This window comes from Struthio camelus, chromosome 1 (assembly GCF_040807025.1).
Source record: "Struthio camelus isolate bStrCam1 chromosome 1, bStrCam1.hap1, whole genome shotgun sequence".
In the NCBI taxonomy this organism is placed as follows: domain Eukaryota; kingdom Metazoa; phylum Chordata; class Aves; order Struthioniformes; family Struthionidae; genus Struthio; species Struthio camelus.
Window position 1 is genome coordinate 137,843,163 of NC_090942.1, and position 18,892 is coordinate 137,862,054.

At 37.5% G+C, this 18,892-nt stretch overlaps 1 protein-coding gene across 7 annotated transcripts in view; it reads right to left on the reverse strand.

Annotated features, from left to right (window-relative positions):
* The window catches only part of CDKL5 (cyclin dependent kinase like 5), a 124,898-nt gene that overhangs the window by 33,457 nt on the left and 72,549 nt on the right, over window positions 1-18,892 (reverse strand). For all 7 annotated transcript variants that reach the window (XM_068918669.1, XM_068918651.1, XM_068918661.1 and 4 more), the window contains 6 exons: window positions 16,774-16,819; window positions 13,713-13,849; window positions 10,611-10,731; window positions 9,361-9,420; window positions 3,843-3,933; window positions 1,391-1,580 (listed from right to left, as the gene is read on the reverse strand). In XM_068918669.1, coding sequence (XP_068774770.1) covers window positions 1,391-1,580; window positions 3,843-3,933; window positions 9,361-9,420; window positions 10,611-10,731; window positions 13,713-13,849; window positions 16,774-16,819 — 645 coding nt within the window. The remainder of the gene's footprint in view (window positions 1-1,390; window positions 1,581-3,842; window positions 3,934-9,360; window positions 9,421-10,610; window positions 10,732-13,712; window positions 13,850-16,773; window positions 16,820-18,892) is intronic.

Here is an 18,892-nt window from a genome sequence, read left to right on the forward strand (position 1 = left end):
CCTCTTTGACCTATCCAAGAGGGTAATATTTTTGTCTTCTTGTAGCATGACCATTATAAAGAAGATCTTACATCTGGAATGATAAGGGAAACAGGAGGACGTGCCAAAGCCATGCAAAGCTGTTCTATGAGATTGCTATCCACTGGGATTGTTCAGATTCACCAGTTTACCTATAACTTATTTGTAGAATAATATTTATAGCTCTACTCTACCAGCCATGATTTCCATAAAGGTCTGAGACTATTAATACTTTTAAATCCTGTATTATTTTATGTCCTAGGGTCTTCAAAATGCATGGATGCCCTCTGCCTCCAAAGGACAGAAAGGTGGACCACTAAATACTCTCTCATTCTCAGAAGAGGGAAAAATTGTACGTATATATGCAGGGGGGAAATTAGGAAAGAGAGAAGAGGGAAAGCATGCAAACGTGTATCTGTATACATGTATATGTAGCGCATATGTAGTGTATTTGAACTAAAATTTTTTAAATCCTGTGCTACAAGGGTAGTAATCACAGTAATGGTAATGTAGGGATTCACAAAGTCTAGACATAAACCTATGGATACACAATTCATGGGCTGGTTTCTATCTTAAGCACAGTCAACATCAGATCCAGCTTATAAGCAACATTTGCATGGCCACAGCATACGTAGTATATCTCCTATCTGCTATGCATGAGAACACCGTTGAGTATTAAGCACTAAGTTACATTCAAAAAAATTTACTTTTTAATCCTGTCTTCAGGCATGGAACAAAATTTTCCCATGAATCAACTAACGAATGTCAATTTGAACTAACGTTTTTGTAGTATTTTTCACGTTTAAGCTATTATTCTGACTTCAATTAAGTATCGTAAAACTATTTTCTGTTAGAATGCACATAGAATAGAAGATATGCCCCAACCCACTGCTTTCTTTTTTTTTCATCACGTAGTTTACGCCAGCTCACCTAATAACGTAAGCCAAACGGCAGAAAGCTTTTCTGTCATTATAGCAGCACCCTTGGCCCAGACTTGCTGGCACAGCAGCCTTAGAAAGCGGGCATGAATTTTTCACATTTTATGATGAACTGATGAAACTTCATAGAGCAATTGTGGCAGAGTAATGCTAAGCTGGGTACAAATGCTAACCTGCATGCCAGAAGAGTCAAAGAAATGAAAGTAAATTTACAGTCAACTTTTAACAGTAAAATAAACATACTTATACAACTGAAACAGAGGTATAACCAGAATTCTACTGATGAATTACAAAGGTCTTATCATCTAAATAGCCTATTTACAAAGAAATGCATGCAACAGATAACACTATACACAGTTTAAATGAAAAGAATCTTCATGGTATCAATGCCAATTGTGTGAACAAATCAAAAAAAGAACAAAGCTTTCTCTTACCCGCAAGCCGTGGAAGCGAGGGTTGCTGTAGAAGAGCTTCATCTGCTCGGCTGGCAGAGGGCCTAGCACCTTCTGAATGGTAAAGAGCTGGTCAATCTCGCTCTCGCCAGGAAACAAAGGCTGCCCGTCACTCAGCTCCCCCAAAATGCAGCCTACTGACCACATATCCACTGCCTTTCCATAGGGGGCTCTGAAAAGCAAACGTACAATGTTTTCCACTCACTGACGCTCTTCTTACTAAGCTATTTGAGTTTATTGGCCATATTTTCTACGGCCTGCTTTCTCGCAACACAGAAAAGTAAACTTTGATATTAAAGAACAGACTTCAAATACAAAGTCTTCTGTTTCTACACTGGATTATCTGATGTACTCCTGTGTGAAAAGACAGGGCTGGAATTCCCACCTACCCCCTGGGATTTGGTTACCTCTTGTGAAAAATTTACCTACAAGAATACCTTTTCAATTTAGAAGTAGTTATCATTTAAAGTTAAATTAGCACTAACTTCTGTTCTCATCAGGGGTTAATGACTGTGTTGTATTTCTGTGTTGCATTTATTTTTCCATTGTGCTTAATATGTGGACCAGCATACTGAATTTGGTGACTGAGAGAACAGAAATGATAAGCAATCTTTGTTTTAGCATTCAGCATTCATACAGTGGAATTTTAATTACAGGGAAAAGAGAATGCCTCTGAAAATACTCGTGATTTGAAAAATACAGGTCAGAACGCAATGAAAGCATCATAAAATAGATCATTCTTGTACTGGAGCAAAGCCATGGAGTGGGGCCTTGGGGAGAAATTTTGATGGGTGGTCTTTGTGTATGCAGGCAACGTAGCAGGGAGAATGGCACTTGGTATTTCAAACTACTGACAATGGAAGATGCTAGGTCAGCAGTGAGGAGGTGGAGGGAGTCCTTGTTTGATATAAAAGCAAGTGCTGTGAATGTTAAGAGCGGAAAAGGCTATGCCAGCTTTTCTTGGGAAGATAGTATGGAAGTACAGCACTACGGACTGCTACAGTCAGGAAAGATTACAAGCTTGAGGATGGTTTGCAAGGCAGGTAGGGTAGAAAATTGGAATACAGAGAATGGAAATTTATATGAAAAGGAGAGGGTGGTATGCTACGGCAACACTCTATCTCAAGGCATGGACGTTGAAGAAGTACAGAATCCCTCGTGGACAGTCTCTGATTTTCACTCTAAGGTTCTGTTTCTTGGTGCGTTTCTTTAATAGCACACCTCAGTCACACACAGCTAACACATTACATGTTTTTGGCTTTTAAGGGCTCCTGCTGTACACCGAAACAATTCCTTTTCTGTATGCCCGAGTTCTTGCTTGCTGGATTTTAATTGTTTTGTAAACATTCAACTTATTCCAAGAATCTTTTTTTGGATGTTTAGATTTTGAGCAGAATTATGGGAGAATTCTTCTGAGGTGAAAGAATAAGCATATAAAAAGAATAAATACTGGAATGAAGGCTGAATAGAAAACATACTTTATTGATTCTCTTTTTGAAACTTGCCCTCAACTTCTGTTTCAAGAGATTTTAAAGTTATAGCTGCGCCTTGCATATTTCTGGAATGTGGCAACACCTGGAGTTGCAGGTGACAAATCCAATCCTAAATCTAACCCCCTCGCTTCTTCCATATGCTGATGGTTAAAAGATGTCTAGAGAGAGAACGCCCTTAGACAGAAGAAAGAATCTGCCTTTTCCCTATTGATTACTCATGATTAGTTATGTCTCTCTATAGGGAGTGCACTTGCAGAGGGGACCCTGAAACCCTGGTGATCTGTTGGTTGGGTTAAGGTGAGAAAGCTAGTTTCTAGCTGGACAAAAGCCAGAGTAAAATCATAGGCCTATGGAGACGCCTGCTGCCAGACCAAAGGCAGCTAGGAAAGCTGAAGCAGGATGCCAACGTTCCAAGAACTGTTTGCCTTTCAGAATCTCCCATGGGAACCTGCAGTCCTTCCATAAACAGAATCACCACAAAATCAAAATTTGCCCCACTGTAATAAAATACTGACAAAGGTTAACTGAGAATGAACACTGAATTGCAGTTTTTACCCAAAGGATAAGAGAATTAGGAGTGGCATGGCAAAGCCTGCACGGCCATTGCTAAGCAATATTCACCACGAGGCTGATGGAACGCTTCAGCCTATAGGATTGTCCTACAAACATATTTTGAAGGGAGTTGAAGTACATTTGTGATAATTTGGTGTTACGTTTTAGTCAGTTAAGCACTGTTCAGTTCAAGACAGGTCAACACATCTATGATTCATGTCAATTTACTGGAAACGAACCTAAATACTTACAAATCTGAAAGTTTCTTTAATCGACTTAAAGGGTACACTTACAGTTTCCCATAGGTAAATATCACAAAAGGTGCTTGATAAAATGGAAAGAATTAGCCAAAATGTGTGTGTCATGGCTGTTCTAGAACCTGTACTTACCCCAGTAAGAGTTCAGGAGAGCGGTACCATCTGGTAGCCACATATTCTGTATAGTTAGCATTGCTTCCTTCGGAGAGATTACGAGCAAAGCCTGTCAAAGAAATAATTAATGTGAAGGATTATATCCTATTTTCAATAAACATGCATTTCACTACTGGTTTCGGCAGTAAGAGATCACACCTACTTAAATAGAAACAATTTACATCCCCTAGTGCACTATGATGTCTCCAAGGATTGCAAGCGTTTGCTGAAACACAAGCTTTTATTGATGTAACACGGAATATCAGCACGCCTGCTTTAATGACAAGTTTACTTGTGCACTGTCCTCAGAAGTCTATGGTGTTTTGCTATGACTTTTCGTGCTCTGCCATCATGGAAACGGACTGATAGAAGTTACTTGTTAGTATGCCGGAAAGGCTATTGAAACGTAGCCACTAAATTTCATTGTAAGATGCTTTTTGCAGAAGATAATTCATAAGAGTGGAAACTTAACATATGCCTGTCGAGCAGACTCTTCAGTTGTTGATCCTAGCTACTACAGTCACATCACATTCAATTTTTCAATTGGTCAACAAACTACGTATTATTCTTGTCTGAGGACCCTCGCTCTCTGATTTTAACTGTCCAGCTTACCCAGCAAAGAACGCGATCCTTTCCCCACAACTGCAAAAGGCACGAGTCTGCTGAAGATCGGCAAAACTGCTTTACATTTGCATTTAGCTCACTTCAACAGTATGAGCTTCCTGTCTGCCTACCATCCGTTCAAAGCAAGACCGTCAATGAATTTACAATGAGAATCCAAATCTAAAGCAACTTCCTCCTCCGCGCCATTTTGTTAAGAACCAACCGTTACCTATTTATTTACAAATGTACCAGAGCCTAACTTTTGTCTTAATGCATAAAATTGAGAAGACTGACACAGGGAAGAAGGCATATACTGGAAAATCGAGAGGTAGGAATAATTTAGATTTTGTTTTCATTCCCTCTATTCTCAATTTATAAAGTCAGCTGAACACCACAGGGAGGATGTTATTAGATTCTTCACTTAGAAGTACTACAGGGCAGATGCTGTCATTATTTTTAGAAAAGTACCACAGATCCTGCTGTTTTCAAATAGCTAATAATAAGGTGAAAATGAGGGCAGAGAGTGCTCTGGATGTGCACGTTCCTTACTGGAACTCAAACTGAGGTAAATTTTGGGGGCTGAAATGCAGAAGCAACATTTTCAAAGTGCTTTTTTTACTGGGATGTGGCACTAAAACTTGATCCAAAATTCACTTCAATTAAATCATTGGGAGTCTTTCCATTATTTCATAAGTGAAGAAGAACAAATAAAAATTCTAGAGTCCTGTAGAGGTATAAAGCATAATTTCATTTTCAGAATCAGCAAGTGCTACTTAAACACAACAGTCATTTCTTGTTTTATTTCTGAGTTCTTATGCAGAAATTGCCAAGAGTGTTCTTCCCACACAACTATGGTTGTAAGATTGTGTTTCTTTTTTTAATTCTGAAAGCAGATCTCATTTGACAGCTTAGTCTGAAGGAGCCCAGTTAACTGACTGCTGTGGTACACTAATTCCCTCAATGTTGAAGTAAAAGTTCGGATGCAGAGATTGCTAATAGACTAGTGATTTGAGAAAACAATGAAAAGTTTTGTATTGATATCTGTTACAGTTGTTACTTCTCATAAGTAAGATACCTCTGCCTTCAAGTGCTAGTAATCTAAAAGGCAGGTACAATAAGGAACAGATATTTCAATATTGTCCCCAAATAGGAATAATTCTAATATGTCCCCATAAAGTCTACTGAACATTACTGATGCTGATGGAGAAAAGTCTGAAAGGATTTTTTTTATTACTGAAGACTAACATTGTGATTATAAGCATTACTATACGGAGAATTGCTTAGGTAGTACTGCTTCTGTTTTAAATTACATGAGACATCTGATTAATACCGTCAGTGAAAAAAAATCCCTCATTCATCTATCAGAGAAGAGAGGGAAGAAAATAACCAGGAGCCACACTGAAGAGAGTGGATATCCAAAATGAAGAGGAGGAAGCCCCAAAGTGAATGAGGAGAGAGAAGTCTCATGATCCAAATGAGCACACCTGGCAGCCTGTGTGCTAATGGTAAGGCATAACCTAGCAGCCTGCCAGCAATTCTGCCCCCAGCAAAAGTCAGGATACACCCTCCCTCCAGGCCAGCCCATTGGAACCTGGCCACAAGCAGGAGCTACAAATAACGTCAGCAGCTAATGCAGGCCTAAAAAGGATCAGCCTCCTACCTTTACAGATAAGGTGCAGCATGGATTTGGTGTGGCAAGACAAAAAGAAAAAATATGTATTGCTGGCTGATGTAAGAAACCATTTCACTGCTGCTTTGATTCCATGTTACTATGCTGAAAGATGATGGACAGAATCTATAATTCAAGATAGCATAACACCTTTCTAAGGACACAATTACTTATTTTCTATGGTGGCAGAGCTAGCTCAGAACACTATTGCTCCTTCCTCCAAGTTGTGCTGCGGTATTGGGAACACTGTTTTGATATGAAAATAAGAGGAGGTAACTAGGGAGAAGACTGAACTCTAAGCAGCAGGAAAGAGCTAGATCAGAGAATGAAGATGGAAGGCGATTCAGCTGAGAGCAACTACAAAAATAAGAGTTTGCAAAATGTGTCAGAATGTAAGGAGGGAGGAATAAGCAAAATAAAATAACAGATTTCAAGAAAGCACATGAGGAAACTCATAGCAAGGGGAGAGATGTCAAGAGATGTCAAGGAAAAAGGTGTTCAGGGAAAAGGGAGTTCAGAAGACTGTCAGTTTCTTTTATAGAAACAAGGCAAATTTAAGTTAGATAGGGTAAAGCATTCTAACATTAATGGCATTTAAGCAGTTAACTAAGTGCCTAGCAATGCTACAGAACCCCCATTACTAAGATTTTAAAGAATAAACTAAGGAAACATCAGTCAAGAATGACAGAGATGCCTAATCCTTTCTTTGAGTAGGAGGAAGAACTAGAGAATTTCTTGAGGTCTTTTCCAGTGGCGTGTTTCATGACTTCTATGCTTACACATCATACAGAGATTAAGAGATTATTAGAGCAAGTAATTCTGAAGCACTGGTGCTGAAACAGCAAACATACTAGTCAGAACACTTAACTATTTCCAACAGTCAGATGCATCTGCTGCAGTCGGCATCTTGTACTGTTTCCTTTTTCCATTTCTATTGGCAGAAACTACACCCACACAGCATGTGCCCAAGCAAGCACCACATTCAAACTCATTTTCATCTAGTACGCTACGTACAGAACACAGCACAAAGACTATAAAGAACTTGTTAAGAGTTCTGAAATTTTTCTTTTCAAATTATTTTGTCCGCTGGGTGAACTGTGAAACACCCAGTTACTTTAATTAGGATGGACATAAAGACTCTTTGTTCGTATTTGTTGTCGTCACATGAGGAACGTGGTATGATATGTGACAAGTACCTGTGTTCCAAAACATGAAATAAGTTGGGTAATCAGGTAGCATGTGTTGTATCATTCTAAAAGTCAAACTCTGATACGCAAAGCTACACATGTGCAAGAAATTCTTGTGGTTAATTCCCTTCCGACAGGTATTGTTGCAGTAGTAACTTAAGCTATTTACAATGATGTCAATTAGCAGGAAGGCTAAAAAGTTACAAATTGATCCCAAATTATAAAAGTTGCTTGGAATTTTAAATTTAATCAAATCTGAAAGGTGAAGTACAGCTCAAAGTAACCTACGTAAACGATAACGACAACACAAGTTCTCACAACTTAATTCACCACCTTCTTCTGGGCACTGGCAGTACACTGGGACTGAATTTCTTTCCTCACAGTAGAAAGAAAATCTGGCTACAGCGTATGGGATTAGCAAGCTTACAAACTAAACCGAACCTCATCATTGCTGCTAGAAGTCATAACTGGGAGGGAGGGAGAAAGGAAAGGGCAGACTCTCCCTCCGCAGGGGCCAGCAGGGAAAGGAGGCAGCGGGGTCCCCGGGGAGCGGCCTCGCCCTCCTCTCCAGCAGGACCCGCTTGCACCCCTACCGGCTGTTGGCGCTTGTGATGCCGCTGGCCCTGATTGGAGCAGGGGCTGGTCAGTGGCAGGTGCTGCCTGCTGATTGGTTGTCAAACTCCGTGCCTGCCACTCTTGGCTCTCCCATGTAACACGCAAGGGGCAGGCGCAGGCCGCTGGCCCTGCCCTCCCGGGGCACCAGCCGTGGTGGCACAAGGGCAGAATACTGCCCCCGCGCCGCCGGGGCGGGGGCCAGAGCTGCCAGGGGAAAGCACCTGCAGAGTTGCAGACAGAAGGCCCCTAGCACCAGAAAAGGCTAAGGCACCTACCGAGCTCCCTGCAACAGCACCATTGTATTTTATTACAGCTTCATAGTTCTGTACACTGCGAAATAAATGGCAGCTTAATTCAAAGAACTCATACGGACTGAAAATTTGCAGGCTTTTCCTAGAAAGGTCATTGTTCCTCAACGCTTAAGCAAAAATGTGTTTAGGATTAAAAGAAATAAGAAGCCCTGCAAATGAATACTGTTTTTGTATTACTAAAAGTTATTGCAATTTATTTTTTTTTCCAGCAGCTCCACTTTCCATTCAAAATTGCAGAGGTCTGAAATGGCAGCTTTCAGGAAAACAGCTCTCTGTGAAAGTGCCCTTGCATAGCGCTCTGGAATTGGTTTTTATTTACCCAGTCAAACTGTAGGCTTTTTAGAGACAATATTTTATTCTGTGTTTATGTAGCATTTAGAACAAAACTACAGGTCATTGGAAATGGTGCATACTCTGCCCTGTTGTCTTCTGAGGATTACTCACATGGGCATAGTTTATCTTGTGCTTAGGTGCCGATTTTTCAAAGCCTTAAAGCTGGCATTAAACAGGCATTCATAAGTCAGGAAATAACAAAATTAAGATTGCGCATACAACGCTGACTTTATTCTCCAGCTGCTCAGTCATTAATCATATGATCACACATGATTCCTTGATTAACACAGTTATACAAGTTGATATATACAAATGAAGACACACATAAGTCCATAAGAGCCAATGTTTTAAAGAAGTATACAAAAAGTTTAAGAATTGTATTATGTCTTTACTAAACAAAGAACACTTTTTTTTTTTAATGTGCAGACTAGATAAATCTACAGTTCCTCTAGCCTTCTAATCAAATTATCATCTGAGCTTTTCTTAACCGAATGCCAATAACAGTGCTAGTAAAAACTGTAGAATATAAGAAGTAACATGTAAATAGAATGAATGTATTAACAATGGTGTTTCACAAGATATGCACATGAAAGGTCAGAGATCTTTCAACTTAAAGCAACAAACCTGAATGAGTAATCAATTCTGAGCACTAAAATTAATTTAAACAGCATACACTGTATAACTCTCGTAAGAATAAGGCAGAATTGCACTGCAAAGATTACACTGAGATTTTCTTTTTTTAAAAAAGTAAGAAACATATATCTAGCTATTGAACTTACCAAAGTCACACAACTTCAGAACATCATTGTGGCTTATTAAGAGATTCTCCGGTTTGATATCTGGTGTATCAGAATGATAGAGGAAAAAAAAGATAGCTGTTAACTTCTCTTTTTAATTTTAAACTTGATGAACAATATAACGCGCTTAAGATAGTCATACAATCATAAACAAAGTATTATAGGAGCAACTGCTGAAACAAATATAACTAGGCTCAAATGATGATGTTTATAAACATGTAGAATTCTTTTTCTATAATATAAGGTCTTATAAGTAGTTTCCCAGCAGAACAAAGGAAGATGAAAGGTGCTTAGGTGCTTACAGATATTCTTGAACATCAAAAAAATATGCAGAATTTGCATATTGCAAGGTAATACATAGAACTGGATTTAATTACCCAGTTAACCAGTAAAACATTAACTGTGTGCACTCACTATCTTTCAGACCTTTTGGGGCACCTCTTGCCGTTTCTTTAGAAAACGCATATCCTCTAGTTTCACAAGCCTGTTTTTTATTCCTATATGGATATTGTGGTATTTGTATAAGCTGTATTTCTTCAAACTACATTTCACAAAATATTTACAGAGTCTTGCCTGTTTTTGATCAATCTCAAATACAAATAGTACACTGAATGTTTCCAATAGATGAAAATTCTCATATGTGAGGTGTGTTACTCTTGCAAAGTCATAAAGCAGAATAAGGTTTTACTGAACGAGGATAATATAAATAAAACTAGATAAACTCACACGTCAAGATACGCATTATAAGTGTTTGAAATCGAGGAGGAAAGTACACATACAGAGTTGAACTCATGGGAGTTTGGAACAACTGTCCTATACAAAAGGTAAGTGCAGATGACCAAGCTTTAAGTTCTGCGTTACCGTTCTCCTAATATTTTATTATTAGGTTCAAAAGTGAAATGACTGACTGCCATGAAACATTATAACAGTGTCTTTTCTTGGTAATGTCTGTTATGTAGTTTTGCTTCACTGTGCATATGATGCAATCTCTACTTATATGCCAAAGATACCAGTGGAAAACCAGCTTTATAGGTAGATAAACTTTGTTTTAAAGTGACCTGAAGCTTGGCAGGCTTAACACCCAGCCAAATTCAAACATTTTCTTTTCCTATACGTAAAGTAAGTACATATATTTACATCAATGCAAATTAATTCAAGCTATAACATCTTTCCCCATAGTAAAGTAAATTTCTACTAGGGGCTCAATTCTATATATAAAACTACAAACTTACCTCTATGAACAATATCATTCTTATGACACCAGTGAATTGCTTTAATTAGCTGGTAGATATAGCTTTTCACTTTTTCTGGTGGAACTCCATTTGGCATTTCTTCTAGCAATTCAAGCATATTCTAAGTGTTTAAAAGACATTATTTAAAATACATATACTGTAGTAGCCAGATTAACATGTCTTCAACATACTAAAGCGACATACTTATGCCAGTGAGTCTGGCTATGAAAACCAGTTTAACATTCAATGAGTTTATTTTAATTATACACAAACTATTAAGCTGTTTTCATTCTAGAGAAAGCACTTGTGAAGACAATATTCCTTACAGGTGAATCACAAATGTACTCTAGGACTCTTAAAACTCTGTCATCAGACCACTTGGACTAAAATTTCTAAAAATTCATTTACTTACAAAAGATTGCTTAAACAGAAACTCCAGCTCAGTGTTGCTATATGTAAAGTTTAGCAGACAACAGGATTTGTAAATATCCTACTATGCTTTAACATACTGTTTTCTTAATTTTTAAGTTAGTTCTACTGCTTTCACATAGCTGGGTAGAAACCTATCAGTGTGAATGAAATAATAAAGATATAAAAATGCCTCATATGGCCATAAATAGTACCCTAGGGAGTACCCTAAAGCTATATGTAGCAGATATATTGATCTTACATATCTTTGCGCTACAGTAACGATGCCAATATTAACTATTTTATGGATAGACATCGGAAAAAACTAAACTAACTTAATTGTTTAGACTGCTGAATTTCCTCTTTGAATAGGACCTTTAGATTTCCATTATGCTAGAAAATGTCTCCAATTTTGCACACTTAGAAGTACAATGGAGTTTAGTCTACTCTAAATCCTAACTGAATGAATACTGGGCAGCAGCAGCCCACTAGAAGACAGAAAAGAGCCTTATTTACTGAATTCTGAAAAATAAGTATTTTGGCTATATTGTTTTATACAGCTTATTTAATTTTGAATTTGGACATTTATATAGATTTTTTAATTTAACATAAATTTACCTCACCTTTGACAAATATTTTAACTGTATAACATATTTTTGAGGTTTTTTCTTCCAAGATATTTTAATGAACACAAGAACGAGACAAAACAAACGGAACGTTTGCTAATATTTCAAAAAATAGTCAAGTTTTGCAGCCTGCCAATAAATCCTAGAACTTATGTATTTGAGTGCAAGTTTCCTTAGAAATACACTTCAGATCTGAGAAGAAGAATTTTCTGTTAGGAAACAACATTGGTTTTAGTTAGACTCTTGTCCACACTGAGGCCTGTAGTTCTGGATAAATTAGTCAGGAAATTAGGGTTATAAACACGAACCAGAATAGTAGAACCAACATAGTGAGACATAATCCTGTGTGAAGATATTAACTAAGGGGATGATGGATAAAGGAGATTAGACTAAATGTTAATTTAAGTAATCTGGATTTGGGTATTGCAGAACTAAGATTCCTTAAAGGACAAAAGGCACTCATAATCAGTTAAAACAAAAGTTAGCCTACTGTACCATATTTTATTTAATTATTTTCACCATTCCTCATTCAAAGATACAGAAATTACTGTGGTCTTGAAAGGCATCTATAAGGAGCTGTGGAAGCTATTTTACACATCTGAAAATGAGAAACATCCACAGACTGTGAAGTTTAGCTGAAAATAAAGATGACCACTGAAACAGAAATGGTATTATGCACAGGCATGTCTATCTTTAGCATTGTATTCTTTTGTTCTGATGCAAATAATGTGAGATATTGCAGCTTGCTCTATTTACCTAACAAATATTAACTTTTTTTTGAAATATACCCTTATTAGATCAATTAAACTTTTTTTTTTTTTTTCCTTATGGTGATCTTCCAAACCACTGCTAGAGTTAACTCAGCCAAGTCAACAATAACACAAGATTAAACACGTGTTCTAGTTTGTATGTGATCAAAGACACTGCACAAGTCTGGACCAATCACAGGAAACCCAGGTAGAGTAAGATAAGCTTTGGGTGTTAGGGCTAAGTAAGATCTACCACGTTAGAAGCTGCGGATCTGCTGGTGCAACACGCAACTGATTTCTGCCAGACTACGTCATAGCATAAGTCGCCTCACATTGTGGAATGAAATGGTACCACATATTCAATTATAAACTAAGGTAAGGAGACACAATATTTAGGGCGAGATATCCTTACACATAAGGGACAACTGACTGAACAGAACTAGCACTCTGCAGCCCTGCAACATCACTTTGATATTAAATGAGATTTTCAATCAGGAGAACAACACCTGATGAAAGCTACATACATATATTTTTATGACTGCATATAGTTTTACCTTATGTAACTGAATACCATCTAGTTATTTTCACGAAAAAATATTAAATGCTTAAGACTACAAAAGTAAGGTTTACTGTGGCCATAAAGGCTGCAAAAATAATGGAAGACCAATGTGTTCTACATTGTTTCTCCCTGGAAACAGACCAGGACGCTTGGCAGTAGTAGGCCAAGCTAAGAAAATTTTGGAATGGGTTCAAATGAGGTCAGGATTCGAAATAAGGATAGTGACCTTTGCCAAATCCCTCTAAGGAACTACTGACACTGAACTTGTTATAGAAAAATAGAAACAGAAATCTTATTTTTAACGGGCGGATAAGTAAAGTTGCAACAGATGGTCAGAAACATGGTGAGAAATCTATGACCTTGTTCTGAAAGACCATCTCAAGATTCATTACACAACGCAGGACGTTTAACCAGCTTTACAATTAAACTGGACTATCGAGTTCACATGGAATTATTTTTTCAGACGATATATATTCCAGTCTATGTAACTGGAATGTGTTTGTATTCATATATGGAAGAATTTTTTTCAAGCTATTCAGGAATAACAACTAGAAGTACAACACATGACATCAACACCAATAACTTTATTATTGTTTTTTTTTCTAATAATATAGGTCCAACTATAAAATTTTGAGTTCAGAACAACTTCTGCTATTCTTCTTTTTACTTTAGAATAGTGCCATTTTTAGAAGTAATTTTAAAGACTTTTTCAGTAAGCTGATGATTTAATTGTTGAAAGGATAGTACAAACTCAACTCACTTTTTCCACATATTCAAAAACTAAGTATAATTTTCCTCTTCTTCTGAAGGCTTCCTTCAGCTCCACTATGTTCTCCTGTTTCAAAGTGCGAAGCATTTTAAGCTCTCGTAAAGTGGTTTCTTTGACTTCTTCATTTTCTACAGTGCAAAGTAAAAGTGACAGATTAAAACTTCTGAGAAAATAAAAAAACCTTAGTAACAAATGTTATGACTATTTTATTTGAACCTCCAATTAAAATCGCTGTCACTGAATATTACAGAGAAGAAGGCTCATTTTCCAACATGGTCTCTTTCTGCTGCTTGGGTGCCTTCTGTATTGCAAGAGGGGTACACGATGACTGGGCTCCTCATGTAACCTTGACAGACTTCCCTTCACTACCATCTAGGCTTCCAGTAGCAGAAAACGTGATAAGAAATAATCATTTGCATTTACTGCTCTTCAGAATGAAAAAAATGGAATATACGTGCATATTTTTTGGAAGCATATGTCTACAGACACCTCCCCCACCCCAGGCATACATATCACATGGACGAAGCACTGCTGAGGCCCTTGGCAGAGGCACTGGAATGGAGAGCTGATCTTTGGTCAATATTAAAGACAAATCAATTGCATTCTAAAAATAACTTTATCCCTCAATAGCCATGACAAGTTTTATGACATAAACACAATTTTTATGTCTTGTAAGCTTTTCACAGAAGGCTTTTAGAGCAAATTCAGCAAGCAGATCACTGCAGCAGCCACAGAAGGCAGCAGAGCAAGCACTGATTCAATGAAGCCTCGAATCTGTGATTCTAAGGAGTCAAGAAATTCAACTAATGCTGTGACAGCTTAGTTATCTGAAAGTTGTTCAAGAAAGTTGTGTTTTACTAAAACTTTGTAAACTTCTCATCACCAAGGAGCCCTGAACTGGTTGGGTTCTATATGATACAACGAAAGAAATGTCAAGTAAAACAGATTAAATTAGTTTGCATTCTTCATTTAGTAAAATGAAATCCATTAATTCAGTGAATTTGCCCAGGCACATGCAGACAGCGGAAGAAAAGAAAAGGAAAGGAAATTGTTTTTCCAAGCAAGCAAAAGGCAACAAGAGATTTGCAGGGGAGAGGGAATAGCGTAAGTCATACAAACACACACAATCATCATCAGAAGAAAGAAAAAAAATTGAAAGACAGGAGGAAGAGGGAGGAAAAAAATTCTACTACCATCACAAATGTTTTGATTAAAAAAATACATAATTTAGAGCAATCTAAATCATCTGATTTTAGAGCAGTGTGTTTGGTGTTGGCTTGAGTCAACCTGATTACATACTTTCTTCTAAAACTAGACCCTCTCTTCCCAGTGTATTTAGCATTCATATATTAAACAACAACAAAAATTCAGTGAAACAAAAAAGGCAATAGAAACAATTACAATATATTCAGTTTTTAATGAACTACCCTATTAACAAGACAGATGTTAAATGGACCGAATCAAATCCATGCAAAGAGCTTCTATCACATTTACTAAAACTTGTAAACAACTAGCTACAGCTTTGAAAAGTAGTCATCAGTCATGCAAACTGATATTACGTAATACTGTTGGCAAGTCATAGCTAATGGCAATGCTGCTTTTGTTTTGTTTTTAACAGAACAGCTAAAATATTCATCCTGTTAGAGGCTTGATACTGAGATTCATTGGTTAGAATCTATCCTGAACAGCCAGATCAAGTACCAAAAAGCAATTCCAAAGTACTCTCATGACCTGCTTGAGAGGATCACCACAATTCAGTACTCCCCCATGTTCTTTAACTGGGGATTAAAACAAATTTCTAAACAGCAGAATTAAAAGATTTATCAAATACACCCTTCAAGTGTCTGGCAACATCAGCTGCAAAACAGAGTTTGCACTGCAGAAATAACAGAGGCAAAGTTGACTTTACTGTGTCCAGCGAACCCTGAACAATTGAAGTCCTTGTAGCCAACCGTATCTCCCATGGCCATCAGCAATCCCATAACAAGACCAAAAAAGAAAAGTTTGCTAAAATAAAACGCTGCTATTTCTTTAAATACATCACTAGAACAATCCTGAGCTTTTAGTTCAAGCCATAGTATATGGAAAATCATAGCTGCATTGCCTCAGTCCAGGATTACTCCTCTATTACTTCACACTTGGCTTCTCATTCTGTTTGTGTTGGTCCATCAGAGATCAGAGTTAAGCTCTGACATATATGCAAGGTAGATAGCTGCCTGCAGTGGCCGATTGCCAGTTTTGCCTATGATAGGATACTGGGATTGACTATTCCAGCAACAAGCGCAGGTTAGAGCCAGACCTTTACTTTTACCAATGCCAAATGCAGAGCGGGGCATGGGCAGCACTAGCAATAGCTTCCACGGGTCCTGCCTTCTACCACCCTCTTTGCTAGCAACAGTAAGCCTTGCAGGAGTTAGCTCTTTACCCTCCTCAGCAATCTCACTGACGCTGGACAGTATATAGAGGCTGCTGAGAGGAGTGTCCTGTGGGAGAATGAAGCCAGCTGAAGGGAGAGCAGAACTGCTGTTTTACGCCGTTCCCTCAAAGTCTCCCATAGATCCCTGAAAACTCCCATAGAACTTCTCAGCGACTCTGCGTCTCCTCCATTTATCCCTTCAAGTCCTCCTTTCCAACAAAATCACTTCAATGCCAAATATTTAATTAAAATCCTTTCCCACAAATAAATGGTGGTGAAGTTCGTTTTTGTTTAAATTAGTAAGACGCCTCAAGCCAGTTCTACAAGAGTGGTTTTTGCCACTCTCTGATCACATCTACTCTCCGAGTGACAGGGCTTACTATACTGCATGGAACCACAATCCGAGCAACGTTCACATGGATGCACCAAGAAAGGAATTGGTAATTTTATCTAGTTGGAGTGTATAATGCAGTCTCTAGGCAGGTATGAAGCATCAAGGGCCTTGAATACTCAGAGCTAATACATCATTATCATTTTTAAATCATGTCTTGATATGAGAGACTTCTTATTTAACTGGAGAGATATTAACAGCATAGTTGTTGACAAAAAAAGATTACATAGGAGAGAAAAAGTTACCTTCACTGTCTTTGAATTTCTTGATAGCCACAATTTCATGTGTCTCCTGTAAAACAAGGCGCAAATACAGCAAATAAAACATCCAGAAAGACTTCACAATACAAAAGTAAATGAACTAAAACTTTGGTAAATGTCTCAGTGTTCAGGCCAAATGCAATACCAAAGCAAGCACGCACACACACACAAATACATTTTAGGATGTGGCCAAGGCTTACAACAAGACCTGTAATTTTGGATTGCACAAGCTTTTGGGTTCCAAAGTTCAAACACTCAAAAGGAATATGATTTTAGGAAGGTAAATTCTTTGCGACTCCTAAAAAAAAAAAAAAAAAAAAAAAAAAAAAAAAAGGAAACAAAGGAAAGGAGCATGCCTCTTTAAGAGTAGCTTATCCAAAACCCACAGCCAAAATCACTTATCACATTTGAAAGTGTTAATCCATGTTTACTATAGGGTAACAGATGATAACTTTTTAGCATCTTCCCATCTATTCTCACCAAAGCTAATCATCATAGGTCACTTTTCTCTTTTAAGTTAAACCAAGACACTTCTTGTGTTGTGTGAGTCAGAGCACATCTAGCATGTGGCCAAAATGTAGCCCACATGGCATGACTACTGCAGGTTGGCTCATATGATGATGGAACACCTGAATTTTGGTAGCATGATAGAAAGAAGCCTTGAGGTCACAAAGTAAGAAGGTGTCAGTAAATAGGCAGTAGGCTAGCTGAGTTATTTGAAGGGCTAGATCTACCATATATACCTTTTCCAAACGTCACAGTTTTCAAAAATTAAAGATATCCCACTATTAACAGGCAAAGAGAAATTGGATTGGAGGGCAGCAATAAAAAAATTAAGCCCCTCTAGCATGTCTGAAGACATGTGTGTAACCAATTATTAAACAATTCAGAAACACCTACTCCATTTTTGCTCTCAAGTGGTCACAACATGTGAACCTGAAGAAATACCTGATCACCTTCAAAATAAAAACACCTGGAAAGACTACTGTAGATAGTATATAATGCATTTTAAGACCTTTAGACGAAAATCAATACTACTACTATTACTACTAAAAATCAATGAGTTTTCATATTTATATATGTTGGCTGGGAAGTGTTAAAAAAAAATTAAATAAACTTACCTGGCTCTGTCCAAAGCAAACATAAGATTATTTAATATATATAAATCTATATATGTATATATATAGAATATAAAAACCCATTGATCATCACTCACAATATTTATCAAAAACTGGAAAGCGTTATGCTGTGTATTGATTTAAATGACTAACTGTATCTGTGCCACATTGAGGAAGGTCTATTTAACAGAAATAACACATATGAAAGCCATTTTTGCTGTTAGTTCTTAGCACCTATATTGCTTATCTGCTACCAAAATCTATCCTTCGTATACGTTGGTCGTATTTGAAGGCTGACACATTACATAAATTCTGCCAAGATACTACACGCGTCAAAGAATCATCCTTTGCTCAACCAATTTACAGAACAGGAAAGAAATGGATGTCAAAATTGAGGACGTAATACTCATTTCAGGTTAGGAGTGATTCTGAAAAGCTTCTCTATAGCTTTCATGTCAAATACAGTACCTGCATATTTTGTTTCAAGAAGCTTTCAAACTGAATGGCCTAAACTGAATTGAAGATTGTTTTACTAATTATAGTGTTATTAGTGGGTTACAGTATTGTTATTAACTGTAACTACAGTTACCATACTAACAGTTAGTAGCACTATGATGTAATACTGTTAAGAGAGTGGAGTGTATTTAGCTCGTTTGACCTCTGGTACCTAACTTCAAGTCCTTTGGCTAATTAAGCCTCTGAAGGGCTATTTGGAAATAGTACACTGTAACTGCCCTCTAAAAGCTCTGCTGATTATAACATGCCTGGATTTAGACAGGCGTGCATCCACCTCCTTGCAGATGAGCCAAATACATCCATTAACATGATATTCCTGTTTCCACAGGGAAGAAAATAAGAATCTGCAGATGCTTCAGCAAACACTAAAAAACCATGTATTTATTCTCAAAGTAATGTCTGAGTACGCTGGAAGAAATGTAGTAGGAGTTAGAATCTGTTGCCTTATACAGACAGCCATTCTGCAGCAT